At 48.3% G+C, this 20,423-nt stretch overlaps 3 protein-coding genes across 4 annotated transcripts; 1 reads left to right on the forward strand and 2 right to left on the reverse strand.

Moving 5' to 3' along the window:
- Positions 1 to 536: 536 nt before the first annotated feature.
- Positions 537 to 11,425, reverse strand: mrc1a (mannose receptor, C type 1a). Its single transcript, XM_061804906.1, has 29 exons — positions 11,216 to 11,425; positions 9,911 to 10,312; positions 9,535 to 9,708; positions 8,954 to 9,109; positions 8,764 to 8,877; positions 8,537 to 8,677; positions 8,268 to 8,447; positions 8,028 to 8,185; positions 7,819 to 7,935; positions 7,584 to 7,699; positions 6,544 to 6,692; positions 6,185 to 6,384; positions 5,966 to 6,081; positions 5,817 to 5,898; positions 5,517 to 5,661; positions 5,396 to 5,434; positions 4,587 to 4,815; positions 4,389 to 4,489; positions 4,153 to 4,292; positions 3,094 to 3,199; positions 2,843 to 3,015; positions 2,628 to 2,733; positions 2,239 to 2,471; positions 1,931 to 2,096; positions 1,704 to 1,853; positions 1,514 to 1,630; positions 1,279 to 1,437; positions 1,009 to 1,041; positions 537 to 921 (listed from the first exon to the last, which is right to left on the reverse strand). The coding sequence occupies exons 1-29, from the start codon at positions 11,274 to 11,276 to the stop codon at positions 686 to 688; spliced, it is 4,299 nt and encodes a 1,432-aa protein (XP_061660890.1). The 5' UTR covers positions 11,277 to 11,425; the 3' UTR covers positions 537 to 685.
- A 324-nt stretch (positions 11,426 to 11,749) lies between these two features.
- Positions 11,750 to 17,207, reverse strand: LOC133492559 (transmembrane protein 236-like). The gene is made up of 5 exons (XM_061804923.1): positions 16,649 to 17,207; positions 15,752 to 16,146; positions 15,617 to 15,689; positions 13,581 to 13,704; positions 11,750 to 12,891 (listed from the first exon to the last, which is right to left on the reverse strand). The coding sequence occupies exons 2-5, from the start codon at positions 16,009 to 16,011 to the stop codon at positions 12,209 to 12,211; spliced, it is 1,140 nt and encodes a 379-aa protein (XP_061660907.1). The 5' UTR covers positions 16,012 to 16,146; positions 16,649 to 17,207; the 3' UTR covers positions 11,750 to 12,208.
- hacd1 (3-hydroxyacyl-CoA dehydratase 1) lies at positions 16,513 to 19,698 on the forward strand. 2 transcript variants are annotated; one of them, XM_061804925.1, is made up of 7 exons: positions 16,513 to 16,675; positions 17,206 to 17,323; positions 18,288 to 18,306; positions 18,380 to 18,468; positions 18,545 to 18,666; positions 18,821 to 18,999; positions 19,560 to 19,698. In XM_061804925.1, exons 1-7 carry the CDS (start codon positions 16,551 to 16,553, stop codon positions 19,640 to 19,642), a joined length of 735 nt encoding a protein of 244 aa, XP_061660909.1. In that variant the 5' UTR covers positions 16,513 to 16,550; the 3' UTR covers positions 19,643 to 19,698. The 2 variants fall into 2 exon arrangements, with proteins under 2 accessions (XP_061660909.1, XP_061660908.1); XM_061804924.1 differs by lacking the exon at positions 19,560 to 19,698 and having other exon boundaries at positions 18,821 to 19,547.
- Positions 19,699 to 20,423: the final 725 nt, after the last annotated feature.

The raw sequence follows: 20,423 nt of genomic DNA on the forward strand, positions 1-20,423 counted from the left end.
TAATTGGAAGTAAGCTCTTGAGGATTAGGCAGTCCTCGGTGGTTGCCATGGAGAGAGTTGCCTGGTGGGCTATTTGGCTACTGCTAATTGGCAGATGACACTCGAGGGACAAATATTTAATTGTTTTTTTTGACAGGCAAGTGTCATTAAGTGAGTTACACACAAAATGATAATCGGGTCGATTTGCCTCTTCACTCCTTTACAAAGTCTCTCAAGGCCCAGTTGTCAGTTGTCTCGGAAAGATGACGCTTCGAGTTAATCCAATGTGATCTATCGATCTATCTCGAATATATTTTTCATTCAATCTATTCACAATGTGATTGGCTGCCGACCAGTTCAAGGTCGCCTGGAAGATGGCCGGGATAGGCTCCGGCACGCCTGCCACCCTCGTGGCGAGAAGCGGTATAGAACACGGATGGCTATCTACAATCCCACCGCAGTTGAGAAAAAAACAAAAGACCCCAAAACATCTTTATATTTTCTTTACTCTTGAAGTGCTTTCTTAAAAACAAAACAAAAAACTCATGATTCTTCAAAGTAAATAATCTTATGTACACGTTTAAAAAAAATAAAATAAAAATCACATCTTTTGGAGTGTTATTTAGTGCAGTTCCAGTAATCGCTTGGATTATTAGAACCGAAAACCATCTCGGGATTGTCATTAGGACACGATGGCGTCCGCCTACTACGCTTGTTCGTTCTGCTCAATGTTGCCCACCAGACCCTTGGTGTCCACCGGAGCTCGGACGGGATTGTTGAAGTACAACTTGTTGACGAAGGTGGACTCCCCCGTCAGGGAGGGGGCCTGCATGTGTTTTCGGAAGAGCAGGAATGCGCCCAGTCCCGCCAGGGCCAGGACCACCAGCACCACGGCCACAGTGATGCCGGTGGAGCCATTGGAGACCTCTTCCATGACATGAGCTATTTAGGGGAAAAAAAAAAAAAAAAAAGATAAATATGATTATTAAATACATAAAGCTGAAGATTAAGTATGTTTTCAATACTCACCAACAGAGGCCGGCTTTTCTGTCGGCGTGATAACTGAAAAATTGGCTTGGTGTTAGTAGATGCTGATCTTTTTTTTCCAAAGGAATATCATAAAAAGTGCATTTAATTCAAAGGTATTTTTGAAAAGACCCAAGGACAGATTACAATTGAACAGTAAAAATCCAAGTGGCCCAAGACAGAGCCCTGGTGCACACCCGCTGGTGACCGGGAGGGGAACGATTTGAGCTGAATGAAGTGAGTGATGTCACAGCGGACAGGAACTGACTGTACCTTTGGGGGTTTTACAGATGTAAGAGGTGTATCTGCTGCAGGTGTTGGTCCTCCATTTCCCACTGTCAGAAACAACTTCCACGCACGAATGGGACCCCGGCATACCCGACAGCCAGTTGGTGTAGTCCACTGCGCTGTTGTCAATCCACATCCACTGATCTGCGACAAGGAAGCTTCCAAACTTATCCTGGGTTGGAGTGAACTTCTTGAAAACGTGGACAAGAGCTATTCTTACCGTCGTGGGTTTTGTATAAGCCGATCCAGAAGTTCTTTGCGCCGTCCTGCATGAGTTCCAGGTTTTGTTGGATGAAAAGACTCTCCTGCGGGTCCTCAACGCTGGCCAGGGATGCCCCTAAGAGTCAAATAAGCGCAGGTACTACGTATCAGGTCCCTTTGAAGAGGCGATAAAACCCATCTCAGCGTACCAATTTTCAGACATTCCACAGAGGCGTGGACCCAGTTCTCCATTTGCGAGCTGAAGGAGTAACAATGTCCTCGAAAGGGAATCCAGGTTCTCTTCTTGATTGGTTCCGGGCAGTTTCCGGCTTGCTGAGGAGGCTCTGTGGGTGCCATTTCTGCAAAAAGGAGGACAGTATTTCGGAGGCGTTAAGATGACCAAAATTCGAAGAGAGGAATTTTTTTTTCCCCAGACCTGGGGAGCGCTTGCATAGCGAGTAGAAGGTGTTATTGCACGCAGCAGTCTTCCAGGTCTTGTCTAAGTCCACGTACACGCAGCCATAGTTGCTCTTGGGCTCTTCTTTACCCCATTTGGTGTATGACAGGAACCAATTGTCCACCCACTTGAAACGACCTCCCGTCTGTTCAGGGGGAAAACCACAACCAGAAGCTCAGGAACCTCTTCCGTTAGGTCCCAATAACATTTAAGTCGGAAAGGGGAGCACGGTTGGGCTTATGTTAGGTTGGGGTCTTGCGTTTAAAAACCAGGATTTAGCCATTTACCACATTGCTGTTGAGGCCGATCCACACGGGTTCGTTGAACTTGATGATCTGCAGCGCGAGGTAGGCCTGCGCCCCGGGGTTGAGTAGGCTGGCCAGCTCGGCGTCGTCCGCCTGGCACTTCCTACGCGCCTGGTCCCAGGGCATCTTCTGCGACACCAGCTTGTACGAGTCGTTGCCCAGCTTGGAGAAGGCCTTGGGCGACAGTGTGGTGGCCCCAACCGCGATCTGGGAATCTTTTGGAGGCAAGTCAAGTAAGTTGGTTGCTGGCTGGCCCCAATAATAATAATTACAAAAAACAAACCAAAATTCTAGTTGAAAAGTATTTTAAACAATCGTAAATTAATAAAAAAAAAAAAAAAAAAAATAAATCAATTCTTGGCACTCCTTACCGATGTTTCTTTTACAGATGAAGCCGCGTTTTTCGCCACATTCGTACACTTTCCAGAGTCCCATTTGTTTCGAAATGCTTCCCACCATCATCACACAGTCGAAAACCTGTTGACAGAAAACCAAAACGACCGAATGAGAAATGGGCCCAACTTTATTTCCTCATCTTTGAGAGGGACAGCAAAAAAAAAAAAAAAAAAACAAAAAAAAAAAAGACCTCATCTCTGAAGGAAATGCGCCCTTCCGGCGTGGATCTGGGATGCCCCTTGGCCCAGTTGGTGTACAGCACACCACGGCCGTCCGTCCACACGAAGTGCATTTCCCAGTTGACGTCGTTCATGCCGATCCACAGGTCCTCCTTGTATCCCAGCAGCTGTGTGGTCAGGAACGCTGGGGATACAGGATGAGGTCTAATTTCCAGCTCAAAACCGCGTCGAGATGGATTTTCGAGGACCCGGCGCACTGTACCTTGCTCCCGCTCGCTGACGATAGACACCAGATTCCCTCCCTGCTTTTTGCAGTACTCCCTGGCATCAGGCCAGGATTTTTTGTCGGCGCCTACAAACTTGTAGCACTGTGCAACCCAGATTAAAAAGTCAACATGACCGGAGAAATAAATGAGTGAGAAGGAGGACTTCAAAGAGGCGGCTGGGAGTTTGTCGCCCTATGCAACAGCTCCGCTTAATTTTTTTACCAATTTGTACTTGACTATCATTTTTCCAAAATCTCATTAAAGGTCAAGTGTCATCCGTATAAACATTCTAAAATAAATATTGTCATGAAAAATACATCTGACATTACTCAGTTCAATGTCTATACGAATAAATAAACATGAGCGGACATCCAAGCGGTCGCCATATTGGCTGCATCTTGTGTCCGTGACGTCATCCCGGACATTCGCCATTGAAAACACGCTGTGGCCCCTAATATGAAAGACGAACACGCGCCTTCAGACACGGAAGCTCCGTTAGAAGAAGAGAACATCTCGCAACCGAGGAAGTGACCGGGGCAATGTTAGCCTATCGTTTCAAGCCATATTTTGATGATCTGCGGATCGCGGCCAAAGCACCTCCACCTCCGCGCGGCGGTGATAAAAATAACCCCGCCCGCGAGCAGTAGTTGTAGCTGTATACACACCTCCCTGTCATTTGGAACCCATGAAGCTCTCATCCTTTACACATCTGTAATCCATTTTTTCGCGACAAACTGGGTCTTTTGGAAAAGTATGACGAGTGAATCCATCATCCCGAGTATTCTAACAATATCCAGCATTATGACGGCATTTTGGCTAACACGAAGGAACAACGAGCTACCTTCCAGCAGGTAAAACTAGTATAGAGAGACGAGACCACTTGAGTGCGCTACTACCCTGTACGTCACGTCCTGCTTATTCTCCAAAACAAATTCCCTCGAGAGGATTTTCATGGCAGGAGTGACAAAAAGCCATACACGTCAAAATCGTGTCTTGTGGTGAAAAAAAAAACGGATGGGTCCAGTTTTCCCAGAATTCCTCCCTCTCCCGCTTACCTTGCCTTGGAATGCCAGCCACTCGGGCGCGCATCCTCCCTTGGGCTCGACGGTGGGCATCACAGTGGTGTTGACGAACATGCTGCTTCGCTTGCATATGGACGGCAGCTCGATGCCGCAGTTGATGTCGTTCCAGAAGCCTTCGATATACATTTTGAAACCCTGTTTTTGGTGCAGCTCCAAACCATTTGATGCGAAGGACTGTAACGAGAAAATCGTGGACTGGGCTCACTTACCCATGCTCTTGTATATGGTCACGCAGTTTTCGTCATTGTTGGCGAAGTTGGGCTCGTTTTGTTCCCACGCCGTGTATGTCACCGGGGTTTCATCCAACCAGCTGAAAGTACACCGAAAAAAATTGACCAAAAAAAAGGTTTTGATCATTAAACATCAAGAATCCCACATACGTTATGAAAAATGCATGTTGAAATTACCTGAAGGAGTGGTCTAGGTTGACAATGAGGCCTATGTAGTACTGTTGCGGTGAGCCCTTGGCGATCCGTTTCCACAGGAACTTCCTCTCGCTCTCCCCCGTGATGACGGCCAGCTCGGCAAAGTTGTTTTTGCAGAAAGCCCGCGCGGTCTCCATGGGCTGCTCGTCCATGTTGAAGAAGTACTGCGAGTCGTTGTAGAGCAGCCAGCCGTCCTCGGTGGTGTTGTACGCTGTTTGGTTGGGGAGATCCGGCAGAGCACATTTCTAAACCCATGTATCTTCCCTGTCAAATCTAGTCTTATGCGGTTCCTCCAGTGCACTTAAACGCTTTTCACTCTTGCATCCTCCTCGGGCTGTAGCAAGTGTCCATTTAGACCTTTTGCTTGTCACCAAGGCTGTTCCTCAGGGCTCAATTTCGGGTCCAGTGCTTTTTATCCTTTCTATTGTACAGTATATTATACGAAACACAACATTACTTTTTTTACATATATATATATATATATATATATATGTAAATATGTGTGTGTGTGTGTATCAAAGTATTCTCTAATTTTCGGATACATTTTAATGATATTCACAAGTCTCGGGAAAATCGCTGAGCCGTGATTTACAGCCAGCCACAGAATTTAATTCTCGGTTGGACACATTCTCAAGCTATTCACGCTGGGTGTGAGTCAGAAGTCATCACGGAGGAAAAGTCTGCAATTTCAGGATTGTCAAAAAAGATTTACACACAAATGGGAGATTATAAATCCCTTAGTTAGCAACGGAAACTGGATTCGAATGCAACTGGATTCTTGAATGTCTTACTTGGCACGGAGATGACAGGCTCAGGTTTGGGAGTCACTCCTGAAAATATAACAACACATCAAAAAGCCCGCTAAGTCGTTAATGACCATGAGGGGGTGGAGCTAAAGCAATTGTGAGTTACCTTTGCGTATCTGGCAGACCCAATCGTTGTAGACCTCGCAGTGCCGGTCGTTCCAGTGCCGTCTGTAAAAGAATTGAACTTCCGTGCAGTGTTCGGCGCTGTTGTAGTTGTTGGGCTCCCCGAAGCCCCAGTTCTCAAAGCCGTACTACATCACAGTTCATTACTATTATTCATCATTTGTGACATTTGATCATCATTTTTACTTTATTCAAGTGTATTTTTTTTTTTTTTGCCATTGTGATCCTAACACTCTTTAGTAAAAAGTTGCAGCATTAAAAAAGAAAAAAAAAGGGTACACACGGGCGATCCGTCAGTCCAGACGAAACTTTCAGTGGTGCCGAGAAAGCTGAGTCCGATCCAGGCCGGGTCTCCCGAATGAAACCTTAACGGGGGCACAACAGCTCAGCCCACACTCATCTGACTGCGCTTGAGTTTGTGTCTGAACGTACTGCGCGTTGCTGAGTTCCTGAGCCCCGTGGATGCTCATCAGGTCTCCGTCGATGGCCCTGCAGAAGTCCTTCGCTTCGTACCAAGTCTTCTTCAGGTCATTTTTCTTTTTGTACACCTGCAAACAGAAACATGGTGCCGGGAATGGAAATTAAATTTCTATTAAAATGTTTTGCTCTTTTTGGGAGATTTTTTTTTTTTGACAACTTGGACGCTTTTACCTTGAAGCAGACGTTCCTGTTTGCCACCGGAGTCCAACCCGAGGCGCAGCTGAGGGCGGGCGTGGTGGGTGGCACGGTGGTGACTTGGGCACCCTCTGCCGGTCCCTTGCAGATGTACTTCTCCTTGCTGCCGCAGTCCACAACGTCCCACAGGCCGGCGGACATCCCCGTGGCCAAGGCCACGCAGCCCGCTTTGCGGTCTGCAGTTCAAAACGATGAATTCAACCCAATCAAGATGTTCCGCAATCCTGGTTCTGCCTTGCATGTTCTCGAACGCCACTTCATTGTTCAACGTTATTTTTAATTGCATTTTGAATTACAAGACCTACTTTTTAATATTATTTTTGTAAATACTGCACCTGGCAGGCCCACGTTGAAATGAGTGAAGGAAACTTTCCTCCGGCTGGTCCAAGTGAAGGTGTGCTTATCTTCTGCTTTGGAGAATCCCGTCCAGAAATATTTCTCCGGCCTGAGGCCCACCAGGCTGGTCAGGAAGGCGTTTTCGTACCTGTGGAAAGGAGAAGTAAATTTAAAAAGGTCATCCCTATCAACACACACACACACACATATATATATATATATATATATAAAACACAAATATGAGCGCAGAGCGCGTCATCCGTGCGCAAAGTTGCGGAAGCGTCATTCGACATCTAAGTGGCCGCCATATTGGCTGCTTCTCCTGCCCGTGATGTCATTCGCCATTGAAAACACGCTTGAAAACACCGACTGTGGAAGACGAACACGCCCCTTCTGACACAAAAGCTCTTTTCGAAGAAGAGAACATCGCACAACCGAGTGAAGTGACCCAATCGTTTTGAGACATTTTTAGATGATATGCCGCCAAACCACCTCCCCGCCTGATCCACCTCCGCGCGGCGATGATGAAAACAGGCGTCTGGCTCGGCCTTGTCGACGAGGCTGGTGGCAATCCACAAGACCTGCGGAGGCCGTCCTTCAGCGGCTGCTGCACGGAAGCCTTCCGATGCGCACAGACACATTTAGCACCCCTGATTTACGGATTACGTCCCGCTACCCAACTCCCGAGTGTTCGAGCAATATCCAGCAATGCAACGAGCCGGCATTTTAGCTAACACGAAGGAACAACGAGTTACGTTCCAGCAGGTAAAACTAATAGAAAGAAAGGAAGTCCAGTTGAGGGCGCTCCTGCCCCATATGTCACTTCCTGCTTCTTCTCGAAAACAAATCTCTCGAGAGGATTTTCATAGCGGGAGTTACAAAAAGCCATATCCGTCAAAATCATGTTTTGTTATGGGTCCATACCGGCTGCCGTTTTTTCATTATTAACATACTAAAAATTCATGCATTTCATGACAGTGGCCCTTTAATAAAGCAGGTTATGAGGAAGTGGTGAGAAGAAAAAAAAAAAATTCTGTACCTGTCAGCCACATCAACGAGGTTTCCTCCATTCTGCGAGCACGCCCGTTTTGCCTCTTCAAAGGTTTTCTTCTCGGCTCCGATGGTGTAACAATACAAACCGTACCTGAGTGAACCCTAGGAAGAAAAAAAAAAAAAAAAAAAACAAAACGATGACAATGTGAGGAATTTCTATCTTGGGGAAAAAAAAAAAAAAAAAAAAAAAAAGAGTTTTGAGTTTTTGCCGGATCCCTCACAAGCTTGCATCCCGGATTGGTTTCCTCGTGGGTTCCTTCCGCAGCTCTGGAGGAGGCTTTTTTCTTACAAATGTACCCGTAGGCCTTCTCGCACATGTGGTCGGCCCACCTGCCGTCCTACAAACAACAAGACCAGCAATTCCAATTTTCGGGGTTTCGGGGGTTGAGGTCGGGTTTGGCGCTTTAGAACGTGTTCCGTTTTTGTCCACCTTTCCCCGGATAAGTACGCAGTCCTCCTGAAGGTTGGTGGCGTGGGTGGGCTCGTCCGTCATCCACTGGGTGAAGGTGACCTGCGAGCGGTCGGACCACTCGAACAACATCTGGCTCCTCTGGTCGTTCAGGCCGATCCACAGCACGTCGGTTGTCTCTAAAAATCACCCTCCCACCCCCACCCCAAGTTTTCCAACGGTTTTGGAGTTCTTGTAGGCAGCAATTCGAGTGCGTCTTACGGTATCCCGACTGGGCGATGATGAAACTCTGCTCTTCGACGTTGTGAATGCTGGCCAGGTCGGCGTCATCCCGGCGGCAGGCGGTCAGAGCGTCCTTCCACGTTTTCTTGCTCCTCTCGAGGAAGTAACAGCTGCCGCCGTAAGGGACCCAGTGGTTGGGGCAGAAGCTGGGCTGCTTGACTGCGCCCAGAGGATTATGTTTACTCGAGTTAAGGCGTGATCTGAGCAAAACGCTGAAATGTGTTTCCAGACAATAAATTGCGTCTTACTGGGCGGCAGAGGAAGACTGCTGGAGTTCCCTTTGCGGCAAACGTATCCCAGCTTCTTGGTGCAGGTGCTGCTCTCCCATTTGGAGGCCTTGCCGGAATTTAAGGTGGCGCAGTTGGCTCCGGGTTCGGAGGAGGGATGACCTGTCGGGAAACGCCGATCGGGAGACCCGTTGCAAAAGATCAGGATCCGTTTGACACGCGCTGTAAGAATCGTGGAAATGACTGACCTGGGGCCCAGTTTAAATATCGGAAGGGGTTCCCGTTGCTCCAGTGCCATCCCGCGTCGAAGTCCAAACTGTTGAGTCCGATCCACAGGGCGCTTCCCAAGTCGCTGGTCAGTCCTGCGTGGAGTCACCAAGCCAGTCAGTGTACGTCCGGTTGCGGTTGCGGTTTGCTCCGCGTTTTCTTAGCCGGCACCTGAAATGTACGACTGCTCGTGGAGCTCCACGATGCTGAGGAGATCGGCGCCCTGCTGCTGGCAGCTCTTCCGGGCCTGGTGCCACGTCAGCACGGCCAGGACGTTGCGCTGGTACTGAACGCCGGTCACCGGGTCCGTGTCCCAGTCCAACGACGCTACGTTTCAGAGTGACGCCAAAGTAAAGTCAGTCATTAACGAAGTCATTATGAACGACTCAACATTTTTACAAAATTAAAGTTTTCTGAGGGTGGGGGGGGGGGGGTCTTTTTTTTTCCCGGACTGTACTATGGGTCACTTAGACCCAGAACATAACGGGAGGGGGGTTAAATGCACATGTGCTGATTTGGAGTCATTTTGCAGACGTTGCGGAGGGGATGAGAGGCCGGTGGGAAGAGGAAAACAAAGACTGCTGACAAGCCAGGACCGGGTGCACGTCGTCCTGTCAAGGGGGGGGGGGTCATAAACCTCAATTGTTATCACTGACCTCTTCCAAAGCAGAAAATGACATGAAAACATTTGTGTTTGGACTTAAGGAATTTTTTTTTTTTTTTTTTTTTGCTGGATGGTACGATCCACCGACCTTGGGTGGGACAGAAGCCCCACTTCTTCTCAGTGTTGTAGTTGGCTTTGGTGGCGCACCACAGGTACCTGTCGGCGCGGCCCACCCTGGTGCACTCCGAGTACCACTGCTCGAGGAACTTGAAGGGGAACAGGCACGGGGCGCCGAAGGAGTTGCCCCCGATGGTGAAAATCTCTGCGGAGGGCGACAGACGGAGCGCAGCGCTGACTTTGCGTTATTGCGATCACATGACCGGAATATGCAATATTATTCCTCATGAATATTTCAACGTGCTGAAGTTCACTCAGTGATAAATTGATCTCTCGTTAGCAGTCAGATTCGTGAGGATAAGCGTCTCAGAAAAAGGAATGGTTAAACATGCTGAAACGGCAGCTACCTTGATACCCCTTGGAGCACAAGTCCGAGTGCGTCCCGTAGACCTTCCATCGGCTCCACTCCCTCGAGCCCTTGTAGATCATCAGGTTCTTCTCGTTGAAGTTCCCCCAGTTGAGGTGCAGGTCGCGGTCCCGGAGTCCGAACAGGGTCTCGTTTTTGCACTGCCAGTGCTGCAGCTCGCTGGCCTCGTCGCACTCGAACAACAGGACCTTGACCCAGTCCTTGATCTCAACCGCGCCCAGGCACAGGTTGAGGGACAGGCTGAGGAGCCGGTTCGCCGAGGCCCAGCGGAACTGCTGGTCCTTGGCCCGCGGGTCGCAGCTGGACAGCGTGATGAAGGAGGCCTGAACCACCTTCACGCACATGTTGTGATTCTGGTTGAAGATCAGGAAGGAGCCGTTGTCTGAAAAGCGCGCACAAAAATTGGAAGCCTTTTCTTTGAGAGAAGTTGAACACGGTGCAAAAGTGCGCACACCCTGTACTTTACTGAAACCCCTCTATCCACGTTACCAGCATTCAACATCCTTCCAGTTTCTGGAATTGTCTGTGGACTAGTCCACTTTTTTTCCCCTCACTTGATAAACAATTCAAGAGTTCATGTTCAACGGTCTATGACTGGCGACCAGTTCAGGGCCTAAAGTTAGCTGGGAGAGGCTCCAGCACTCCCGCGACCCTTGTGAGGATAAGGTGGATGGATGTATACACGTATGACAGAGGTCAATTTAACTCTAATTGGTTGTTGTTCTTTGGGCATATTATATTCGAGTAATGGCACTCGAGTTTTTTTTTTCCCAGCTCATATTTTTCATTCGCTGGAGTCATCTCAGTTTTATGAAATACAACAAAGTATTATTTTTTTTAATTGCTAACTCCCCCTTTTTGGACTGCTAAACTTTTGAACGTAAATGTTGAACAGCTCAATAATTGATTTATTTTTGTGCAACATTTACGTGCATTTTAGTTTCATCTGAAAATTTTGAGAGTGCAACAGAATACATTTTTTTTGATGACTTAGCATAACAGGGACAAAAATATTTTTTACTTGATTAGTTACCTATCATTACTTTTATAGCATATTTGCCCAAGTCATTTTTAAACATTATCAGAAAATAATAATCAATCGTGTAAAAAGTCAATTTGCAATTTAGAAATTAATTAGCCAGTTTAATAATTCATCTTTTGCGGATTACCCTGACCTCGATGCCCGCAAATCCACAGGAACACAAAGAATTCTTATTTTTTCTTAGCAAACACACATATTTTAACGACCATTCTGATCGTGAATTAAAAATAAAAGATGACGTACCGACATCAGCGGCGACGGCGCCCAGGACGCAGAGCAGCAGCGCGGCCAGACGAGGCTGCATGGTGGCGGTCGGCAGGAGGTCCGGGGGCGAAGTGCTGAGGTGAGCGGACGCCGCCGCTGGCGCGACCCTTCTCGCTCGGACATCCTGTCACATGGCGCTCGGGGGGTGAGAGAGAGCGAGAGAGAGAGAGAGAGCGAGAGAGAGAGAGAGAGCAAGAGAGAGAGAGAGAGAGAGAGAGAAGAGAGAGTGCTGAGCCCCCCCGCGGGAAGAGGGAAGCGCTGCTAGAGGCGAGAAAACTCACTCAGATGTTAGTTGGGCCAATCGGAACCATTGATGATGAATCTCCTGCTCGTCTGCTTTCGGGGATAGTTGGAATAATCACGGGTCGATTTGACCCGTCGTGTGTTTAATGGTCCGGGAGGGTCAGCTACTAAATAAATCTTAACTCTCGTTATCAAACCAATTTGGCTGTGTTTCTTGGTTCCACACGTTTTTGGGTTCTGTTCATTTTTAGTCGAGGAAACCAGCACATTACATTCTGCGGGTCGATTCGACCCGGGGTGTGTTAAATGACCCGGAAGAATCAGATATGAAATAAATCTCAAATCTCATTATGAACTCAACTAGGGCGAAACTTGTCCAAAATGTAATATAAATATTTATTACAAATGTGAATAGGAAGCTACAAATCCACAAGTAAAAATCTCCCTCAAATACATTAAAAGCCCTCATTTTCCAAAAATTATTATTATATTACACTAATTATAATTTTCCTCACCTCACAGACACGTAGCCCGTTTGAACTCAATTGCTAACCAAAACAGCAACACCCCTTCAATTCATGTGAACGGTCACGTAACTTATTTGCAAAACGTTGTGGCTAGGCCGGGTGAAGATTCCGGTCCATTTTCAAGCGGCGACTGCAGGGCTACACTGCAGAAACATGTACAAAAGTTCTACTTCTTTTTGGGGGGGGGGGGGGAGTGGTGGGTTTAAAAGTACATCCTCTGGGTGTTGAAGATCCTGAGCTTGGTCATGAAGTTGAAGTAGATGAAGGCCAAGCACACCAGCAGATTCTTGAGCAGGTAAAGCACCGGCGTGACCAGACCGAAGATGGCCAGCAGGCCGGCTCGCACGAACAGGAAGGGCAGGTCCTGGAGGACGACGCCCAGGAAGGACAGAAGCGGGTCGTGGGGGGCGACCACCACCCGCAGGCAGGACAGGCAGCAGAAGACGTAAATGGGGGACACCCACCCCGAGAAGCAAACCAGCTGGTGGGATGCCACCCGCGTCATCTCCGCCGTGTCCATCCAGAACATGAAGCCGTCCACGAAGACATCGGCGCGGGTGTCGCTAGCACACAGGAACCGCAGTGGGCCCGAGGGGGGGCGCGCCACGCTGGGGCTGGATTCCGGAACGCTCAATGCCCTCCTGGCGTTGCCGGGAATCCCTGGGACGGCGCCGTTGGTCTCCGGTCTACGGCTGGAGCTGTTGTGGGTCCTGTTGCCCCCCCGCTGGCCCGTCGCCCCAGCCGACGCCGCGGGGGGTAAAGCGGGACCGGCCCTTCCGGGGCCAGTCATCCCGGACCCCTGAACGGCAGGGGATATGGGGGAGACCTGTTCCACGTGAGTCAGCACTGAGGAGGGGATGTCGGCGTCTCTCTCCAGGACGTTATCTGAAGACACAACCGGAACAACTATCACTAACTGCGAAAGGAGATCAACCAGATCTGGACCAGAATACCTGGAATCTGTCCGCCTGTGCCTTTTGCACTCTAACTGTAGCCTCTTTTACGTACTGGTACTCAAAAGATCCTTTAAAAAAATCCTACAATAGAAGCCCCGGAAATGATCTTAATCGTGGCAACTGGACTGGACCTCTTTAATCTAAGTGGCTTCTTCAGTTCTTGGGAAGCGATATCAGGACTTGAGGCCAGACTTCTTACTCCCCAGCCGCCTGATCCAGGTCTTTGCGAGGAACTCATTCCCAGACTCGCCATGAGACGTTCTCCATCCATGGGGGGGACCAGTCCGGAAAACCTCATTCCGTCCAGGGTGGGATCCCGTCCAGATGACCGAGCCGCCAGCAGCGGCTACTAATTTTGAACTACCCGCAATCGGACAATTCGACATGGTCTGCGCCGGCGGTTTGTGAAGTTAAAAAAAATATGTGTTGAGAAAATTGCTTTCAACATAACAAGGTGGGAGAAGTCTGTGTCACACTTGCGTCCCTCCTCAGAGGCCAGTTCTGCCGCTAGCTAGCAACTTGTAGACTCAGCGCATTTTTTTCCCCCCAGCACACAAAAGCAAACCGCTGCCATTATTTCCGCGAACGTGACGGCGCGGCGGGTACGCGCGAGCTCACCCCGGCCTGTCAGCCTGCAGTGGCGCATCCTTTCCACGACGTCCATGCAGATAAGCGAGAAAAGGATGAGGGACACGGGAAGCTCGCCGAAGTCGTCGTGACGCAGCTTGTGGCGGATCTGGACCTGCGCGGGGGAGAGAAAAAAAAAAAAAAAAAAAATTCAACTTTTCAACTACTGTTCATGTTTGGTAACATAAAAATGCTTGGAGTAAGTTGGCATTTTTGACATGGCAACTTGAAATTTTAACAAAAATCCTGGAAGTTAACACGCATGATTTGCCGTCGCGGGCCATATAAAACCATATGGCGGGCCGAATCTGGGCCCCAGGCCTCGAGTTTGACACCTGTGCTCTAAATTGTCCCTAGGTGTGATTGTGAGTCCGGCTGTTTGTCTCCATGTGCCCTGCGATTGGCTGGCGACCGGTTCAGGGTGTGCCCCGCCTCCTGCCCGATGATGGGCTCCCGGCACTCCAGTGAACCTTGTGAGGATGAGTGCCTCATAAAATGTATGGATGTATATTACAATGAAAAACACTTCCGGGGTCGAGATTTACAATACAATACACAAAAAAAAACAGCATTACCTGTTTTTTACGCCATGCGGAACCCCCAAAACGTAATTTTTTTAACTACAGGTCCGTGACCCGGTTTTGGGTCCTGACCCACAAGTTGTGAATCTCTGGCCAAAGCCATTCAGCTTTTGACATAAGCCCGAGTCAGGACTTGAGAACAAAGCCGAGCAAGCGGTAATCAGCGCAGCGTTATTTTTTATTTTTCCTCAAACATCCGATAAGCAGAGGAGCAAAAGGTCGGTTTGGGCCAAGCAAAGCGGCAAAGCGAGCGCCGGGCATCGGGCCAACCGGGAAGTGAAAATGTGCCTGGTGGACATATGAAGTGACAAGAGGCGCAGGAAGAGGAACCCAGCTGCTTATCAGCACCTTCTTCTCCTCACACTTGAATCCCCCCCGAGGATTTTCTGCTCACAAGTCATCGCTTTTATCCCGCCAACTGGCCTGAGCCGCAATAAAAGCTCGGGCACGTGCGCAGATGTTTTTAAGGGCGAGCTGCTCGAGCCCCAGAAAGGCAAAATTGCCAAAATTATTTGTACCATTGAGGGGAAAAAAAAGAGGAAAACTAAAAAGAAACAATTGAGATAATAGAGTTACACAAGTGGACACACCCGCTTATAAATTTTAAGTGCATCCAATTAACTAAATAAATTAAGTTGTGCAAATACCAAAACACCTCAATAGCATTTTGTTTTCAATACTGATGTTTAATGGGGGGGGGGGAGAACGAGAGCAAAAGGGTTTTTTTTTTTTTTTCATCCCAGGGTGAAAGGGCAGGCGCTTGAGCACCGCTTGGGGTACATGTATGCATGTACCTGGTAAACCCCCGCTATCCGCAAAAACCCACAGATGGCACTTCCCGATAAATGCTTAAAATGACCTATATTAAAATCATACATGCTTCCTTTTTCTGAGTCGCTTATCCTCACAAGGGTCGGGTATCCCAAAACACTGTAATATTTCCAAATCATTTTACAAGATTACCCTTCACGCTTTCTGTCGTAATTACGAAACTTTTGCTGGAAAAAAAATCAAAAGGGCTTCTAAATCAAAGGAGCTTACGTGCATAAATAAAGGTTTTCAGTAGCGCTGAGACCTTCGACTCAGGGGGGAGTCGCTTTGTAGCAGATTTGGGTGCCGACGAATCCCTCCTGCTACGTCGTTTTCTTTGGTACGTTAAAAAATGCTCACGGGTCAATGTGACCCGCTGCCTGCTCTCCTTGCTATTCATTTAGAGCATAAAAATGGCTGGAAAATTCCACATATTAAAAAAAAAAAAAAAAAACATTTGATCTATTTCCAGACATTAGATCGCCAATATAGGTTAACTGAAAACTCCAAACTGTGCATAAAAATGACAATTTGCTGATATTTTATTTGCAATTTTGGGTGCTTGCTGGGTTCAGCTCCAGCCGACATGTGACCCCGTTCAGGACAAGCTCAACAGAAACGGAACAATTGCGGTACCTCAGAGCTGGCGATGAGGAAGGCAAAGCAGGGCATCGTGGAGAGGACCACAAACACGAGGGCCACGGGCCTCCTGGACGGAAACACGTCAGTCGGGTCGGGAAGAGCAAGACGGCGATCGTCTCCGCCACTCACCACTTCTTTCTCCCCACCAGGAATCTCTTCTTGGCGAACACCATATACTTGAGGGGCACCCAGATCAGGAGGGTGGCGGACGTGATGTAAGCCACCGACGAGGCCACGATGAGCCAGTAGGCCCCGCCGGTGCCCCCCTCACCTTGGACCTTGGCCACGATGGCGGCGAAGCGCTGCATGACCACAAAGAGCGGCACGCACAGGCCGGCGAACTGCAGCGCCTCGCACACCGCCAACTTCAGCGTCCGGCCCGAGCCCATGCTGCGAGGACACCGGGGTGGGAGACCCAGGGGGGCGGAGAGCGGTCCCCGCCGCTGTCCGCCCTGCCCCCGCCACCAGTACGTTCCACGCAGCGCCGGCCCGAAACTGCTTACAGCGCGATCCCCATTGTGTGCCTGGTAAACAAAGCTCGGACAAGGATGTGGAGTGTCTGTTCACGTTAGCGGGGTACACGCGTACCGATTTGCAGCACAGGCCGATCGTCAGATGTCACCCTGAGCGATTATCTTGTGCCGTGGGGTGTGTTATGATTTTTTTTATTTTTTTTTTAAATCAGCTTCGAGTGCATTTTGATCAATAAAAAAAACATTTTTTTTCCTCAGCATTCGGCTTTATAGGTTTCACTTTTCCACTAGATGGCAGCACACTTGATTGTCATGCCCCCCCCAACCCCCAACTCTTGCAGAGAGCAGCCCCCCGCCCCCGCCTCCAGCTGTCATCTAACTTCCCGCAGCCCCGAGGCCCCCGCCCCCCCCCCCCAGTCGTCCGGCACCACTCCACCCCAGCCCCGGGCACCAGCATGGCGTCCAGCGACGAGGACGGCGGCGCGGCGGCGGACGAGAAGGAAAACAACAACAAGAAAGGCGTCAAAGGCACCGTGGCTACCGCGTGGCTCACCTTCTACAACATCGCCATGACGGCCGGGTAGGGGGTCAGCTGGGGGGGGGGGCGCTGGAATGAATGGAGCGCCGCTGCGTGTCCAAATAGGGCCGAGCAGGGGAGGGTGGGGAGTGTGAAGGGCCGCGCGCGGGGGCTGCTGGTATAAGTTTAGACGGCGACGACGAAGGCGACACTGAAAATGCTCAATGGGCACTTTGGAGTTTGAATATTATTTAACACTGACGCTTACATTTAAGTGTCGCCCTTACATATGCTGGAAATACATCCAGTACTGTCTTAATAAAAATAATAACAGGGAGGGGGGGATCATTATTTGAGCCAGCACTTAATGTAAACTGTTATGTCAGTCTTGTGAAGAGCTTGACATTTATTCTAACTCTACCATTATTAAATCTGATATTACAAAACTGAGGTATTCACAATTAACCAAAATCTTACTTTAAGCTTTACATACAAGATACTTTGTAACACAGTAGTGACAGATCTTGGTTATTTTCCTTCTGGAGTTAAAACGGGTTCACATTTTTGGAATTGTCTGTTTGTTAATGGCGCAGGTGGTTGGTCTTGGGCATGGCGATGATGCGATTCTACGTGCAGAAAGGCACACACAAGGGTCTGTACCGAAGTATAGCCAGGACCCTCAAGTTCTTCCAGACTTTTGCTTTAGTCGAGGTAAGATCACTTTTGTGCCTCCAGATTAAAAACAGCCTGCCTTTCTTTCAAGCAAAAGTTAGCGTTAAGCGCGCTAGCTATGACAGCAGTAAACGTCACGAGCGGCCTAGAAGGTAGTCAACGGTTTTTTTGAACGGACGCTCCAAGGCTGGTTACTGCCACCCTGATCTGATGTTTATGGTCAAACTAAACATCAAACCAAGAGAATCAAACCACATCAACAACTTGGACGAGTCTGTTTAGCTTTATGCTTAACGACGGAGAGGCTGAAGAATAACATCGGTATTGCTGTGCTGTAAACTTGCAAGCATTGGTTGTTTGAACGCAGTACAAAAACAAATGTATGTAAACAATAGTACGGATAACAATACAGTACTCACAGGCACGAGTTGTACTGCCCCCAGGTGGCCAAAGTGCGCACACCACAATGTCCTTTGAATCGAAGCAAAAACATGTCAAAAACTGTTCACATTTTGTTGCAAAATTATACTATACATGTTGACAATTTAAGTGGATTTAACAAATATTTAAAGACCTCAAGATTGTAATTTTTTTAATGCAATTTGTCACAAAAGCAACACTAATTAGTAGCAATTGCACTTAACCAGTTATGAGATCCTTGAAGGCTGAAATGTGATTTTTGCGGTCATGGATGACTTCAAATACAGCATTTTGGTACTATTCGTACAAAAGTAGTGCACAACAATTAGTAAACACATTCAATAATGTAACATTTCGCTCTAAATTGACCCTAGATGTGATTGTGAGTGCGGCTGTTTGCGATTGGCTGGCAACAGGTCCAGGTGGTACCCCGCCTCCTACCCGTTGACAGCTGGGATAGGCTCCAGCATTCCCCGCGACCCTCGTGAGGATAAGCGGCGAAGATGAAAATGAATGGATGGAAAATGTCACATTTTGAGAATACAATCCTTCCCACTTTAGTCTGATGTATTTTGTCTTGCAGGTGGGACACTGCGCCATCGGTACGTGACGTCTTTAACCTCGGGTCGCTTTGCGCCTTAAAATGTCCGCCCTAACTAAGTGCTGTCGCCGTAGGCCTGGTGAGGACGTCGGTGATCGTCACCGGCGTGCAAGTGAGCTCGCGGATCTTCATGGTGTGGTTCATCACCAACAGCATCAGACAGGCGAGGAAACACCCCCCCCCCCAAAAAAAAAAAGTCTGAAATTGAGGACTAACTCCGGGCTTGTCCTTTGATGAAGATCCAGAACGAAGAGAGCGTTGTCCTCTTCCTGGTGGTGTGGACCCTGACGGAGATCACCAGATATTCCTACTACACCTTCAACCTGCTCCACCACCTGCCATACTTCATCAAATGGGCCAGGTGGGGGCGCCACCGTTGCACGGCTTGCCACTTGCTGCTCATCCCACTGTGACTTCTTTGCTAACCAAAACAGCTGCATGCAAACCGGCTGGCGAGAAAAAAAAAAAAAAAAAAAAAAAAAAAAAACCCACATAGCTAACACGCTTGTGCGCAGATACACCCTGTTCATCGTGCTGTACCCGCTGGGCGTGATGGGCGAGCTGCTGACCATCTACTCGGCGCTGCCGTTCGTGCGTCGCTCGGGGATGTACTCCATGAGGCTCCCCAATAAGTACAACGTGTCCTTCGACTACTACTACTGCCTGGTAGTCATCATGCTGTCTTACATCCCGTGTAAGTTCACAAGCCCCCCAAAAAATAATAATAATAATCAGAACAGGCGGAACGGTGGATCAGCTGGTAAAGTGTTGGCCTCACAGTTCTGAGGACCCGGGTTCGATCGCCGGCCCCGCCTGTGTGGAGTTTGCATGTTCTCCCCGTGCCTGCGTGGGTTTTCTCCGAGCACTCCGGTTTCCTCCCACATCCCAAAAACATCCAACATCAAAATAAATTGCCCCTAGGTGGGACTGTGAGTGCTGCTGTTTGTCTCTCCGTGCCCTGTGATTGGCTGGCGACCGGTTCAGGGTGTACCCCGCCTCCTGCCCGTTGAGAGCTGGGATAGGCTCCGGCACTCCTCGTGAGGATAAGCGGCAAAGAAACTGGATAGATGGATGAACACTTTGGGGGGGAAAAAATAAAAAGCACACTTGTGTGGGAGCTGCTGTTGGTTACAGCTCACACTCACAAGCAGACTTGTCAATGTCAGGTTTTTGGGGAGTTGGGGACGTATCCGCGTCATAAATGACAGTTGTACGTTGACTACAACACTGACTTGTTTCCGTCGCCGCGCTCAGTGTTCCCTCAGCTCTTCTTCCACATGCTGCGGCAGAGGCGGCGGGTGCTCCACGGCGAGGTCATCGTGGAGAAGGACGACTAAGTCGGAACCGCTCCGACGGCCGCGTATCTGGCAAAAAAAGCGTGGGAGGATGCAACATCGCTTACGTTTACTGTCTGTGCGCTGCGCAGGAGACGGCAGCGATATAAAGAGACGAGGAGGAGGAACGACTGATTGACAAGAAAACAACAAAGCTAAAAATAATAAATCACCATGTGGACAATGTTTTTTGGTGGATGTTTGTTTGAGGGAAAACATCTGCATTTTTTGATGATTACCTGTAAGAATGTGTGTACAGTATATTTGTATGTTGATTCCCTCCGATCAAAAAGGTGCTATCCTCAGAACGGTGATTGATGTTCAATCAACTTCTGATGAAAGGAACAAGAGGCCTCGATTTTACAGGAGCAGGAATGTGAACTTAAGTGCAAAAATCAATAAAAGTTTCAAGATATAATAGTTTTGTGGTCACCTTCGTGCCAATGCAATAAATGTGAAATTTAAAACAGACTCAAATGTTGTGCTACAAATTTGCGGCTTTCAAGTACTCAAAACAAAAGGGGAAAAAAAAAATACTGGGATAAAAAAATGAATTTTCCTCATTCTTAAAAATCTAAATAAAATACACCTCAATTTTGTTGCAGGTCGAATTGATCTGTTTTCAAGTTTAGTAAAAAAGTATATTTAAAAAAAATAAAATGAAAAAATTGGGAAATAAATGGTATTGAGAACTGCGACAAGTCCCGGGACCAGTCAGCGATAGTTAAAAGCTAAACTTAAGTCATTTCTGTTGCTTCTATACATATTTAATGTGTTTAAATGT

The sequence above is a fragment of the Syngnathoides biaculeatus genome, chromosome 19, assembly GCF_019802595.1.
Source record: "Syngnathoides biaculeatus isolate LvHL_M chromosome 19, ASM1980259v1, whole genome shotgun sequence".
Taxonomy (NCBI): Eukaryota; Metazoa; Chordata; class Actinopteri; order Syngnathiformes; family Syngnathidae; genus Syngnathoides; species Syngnathoides biaculeatus.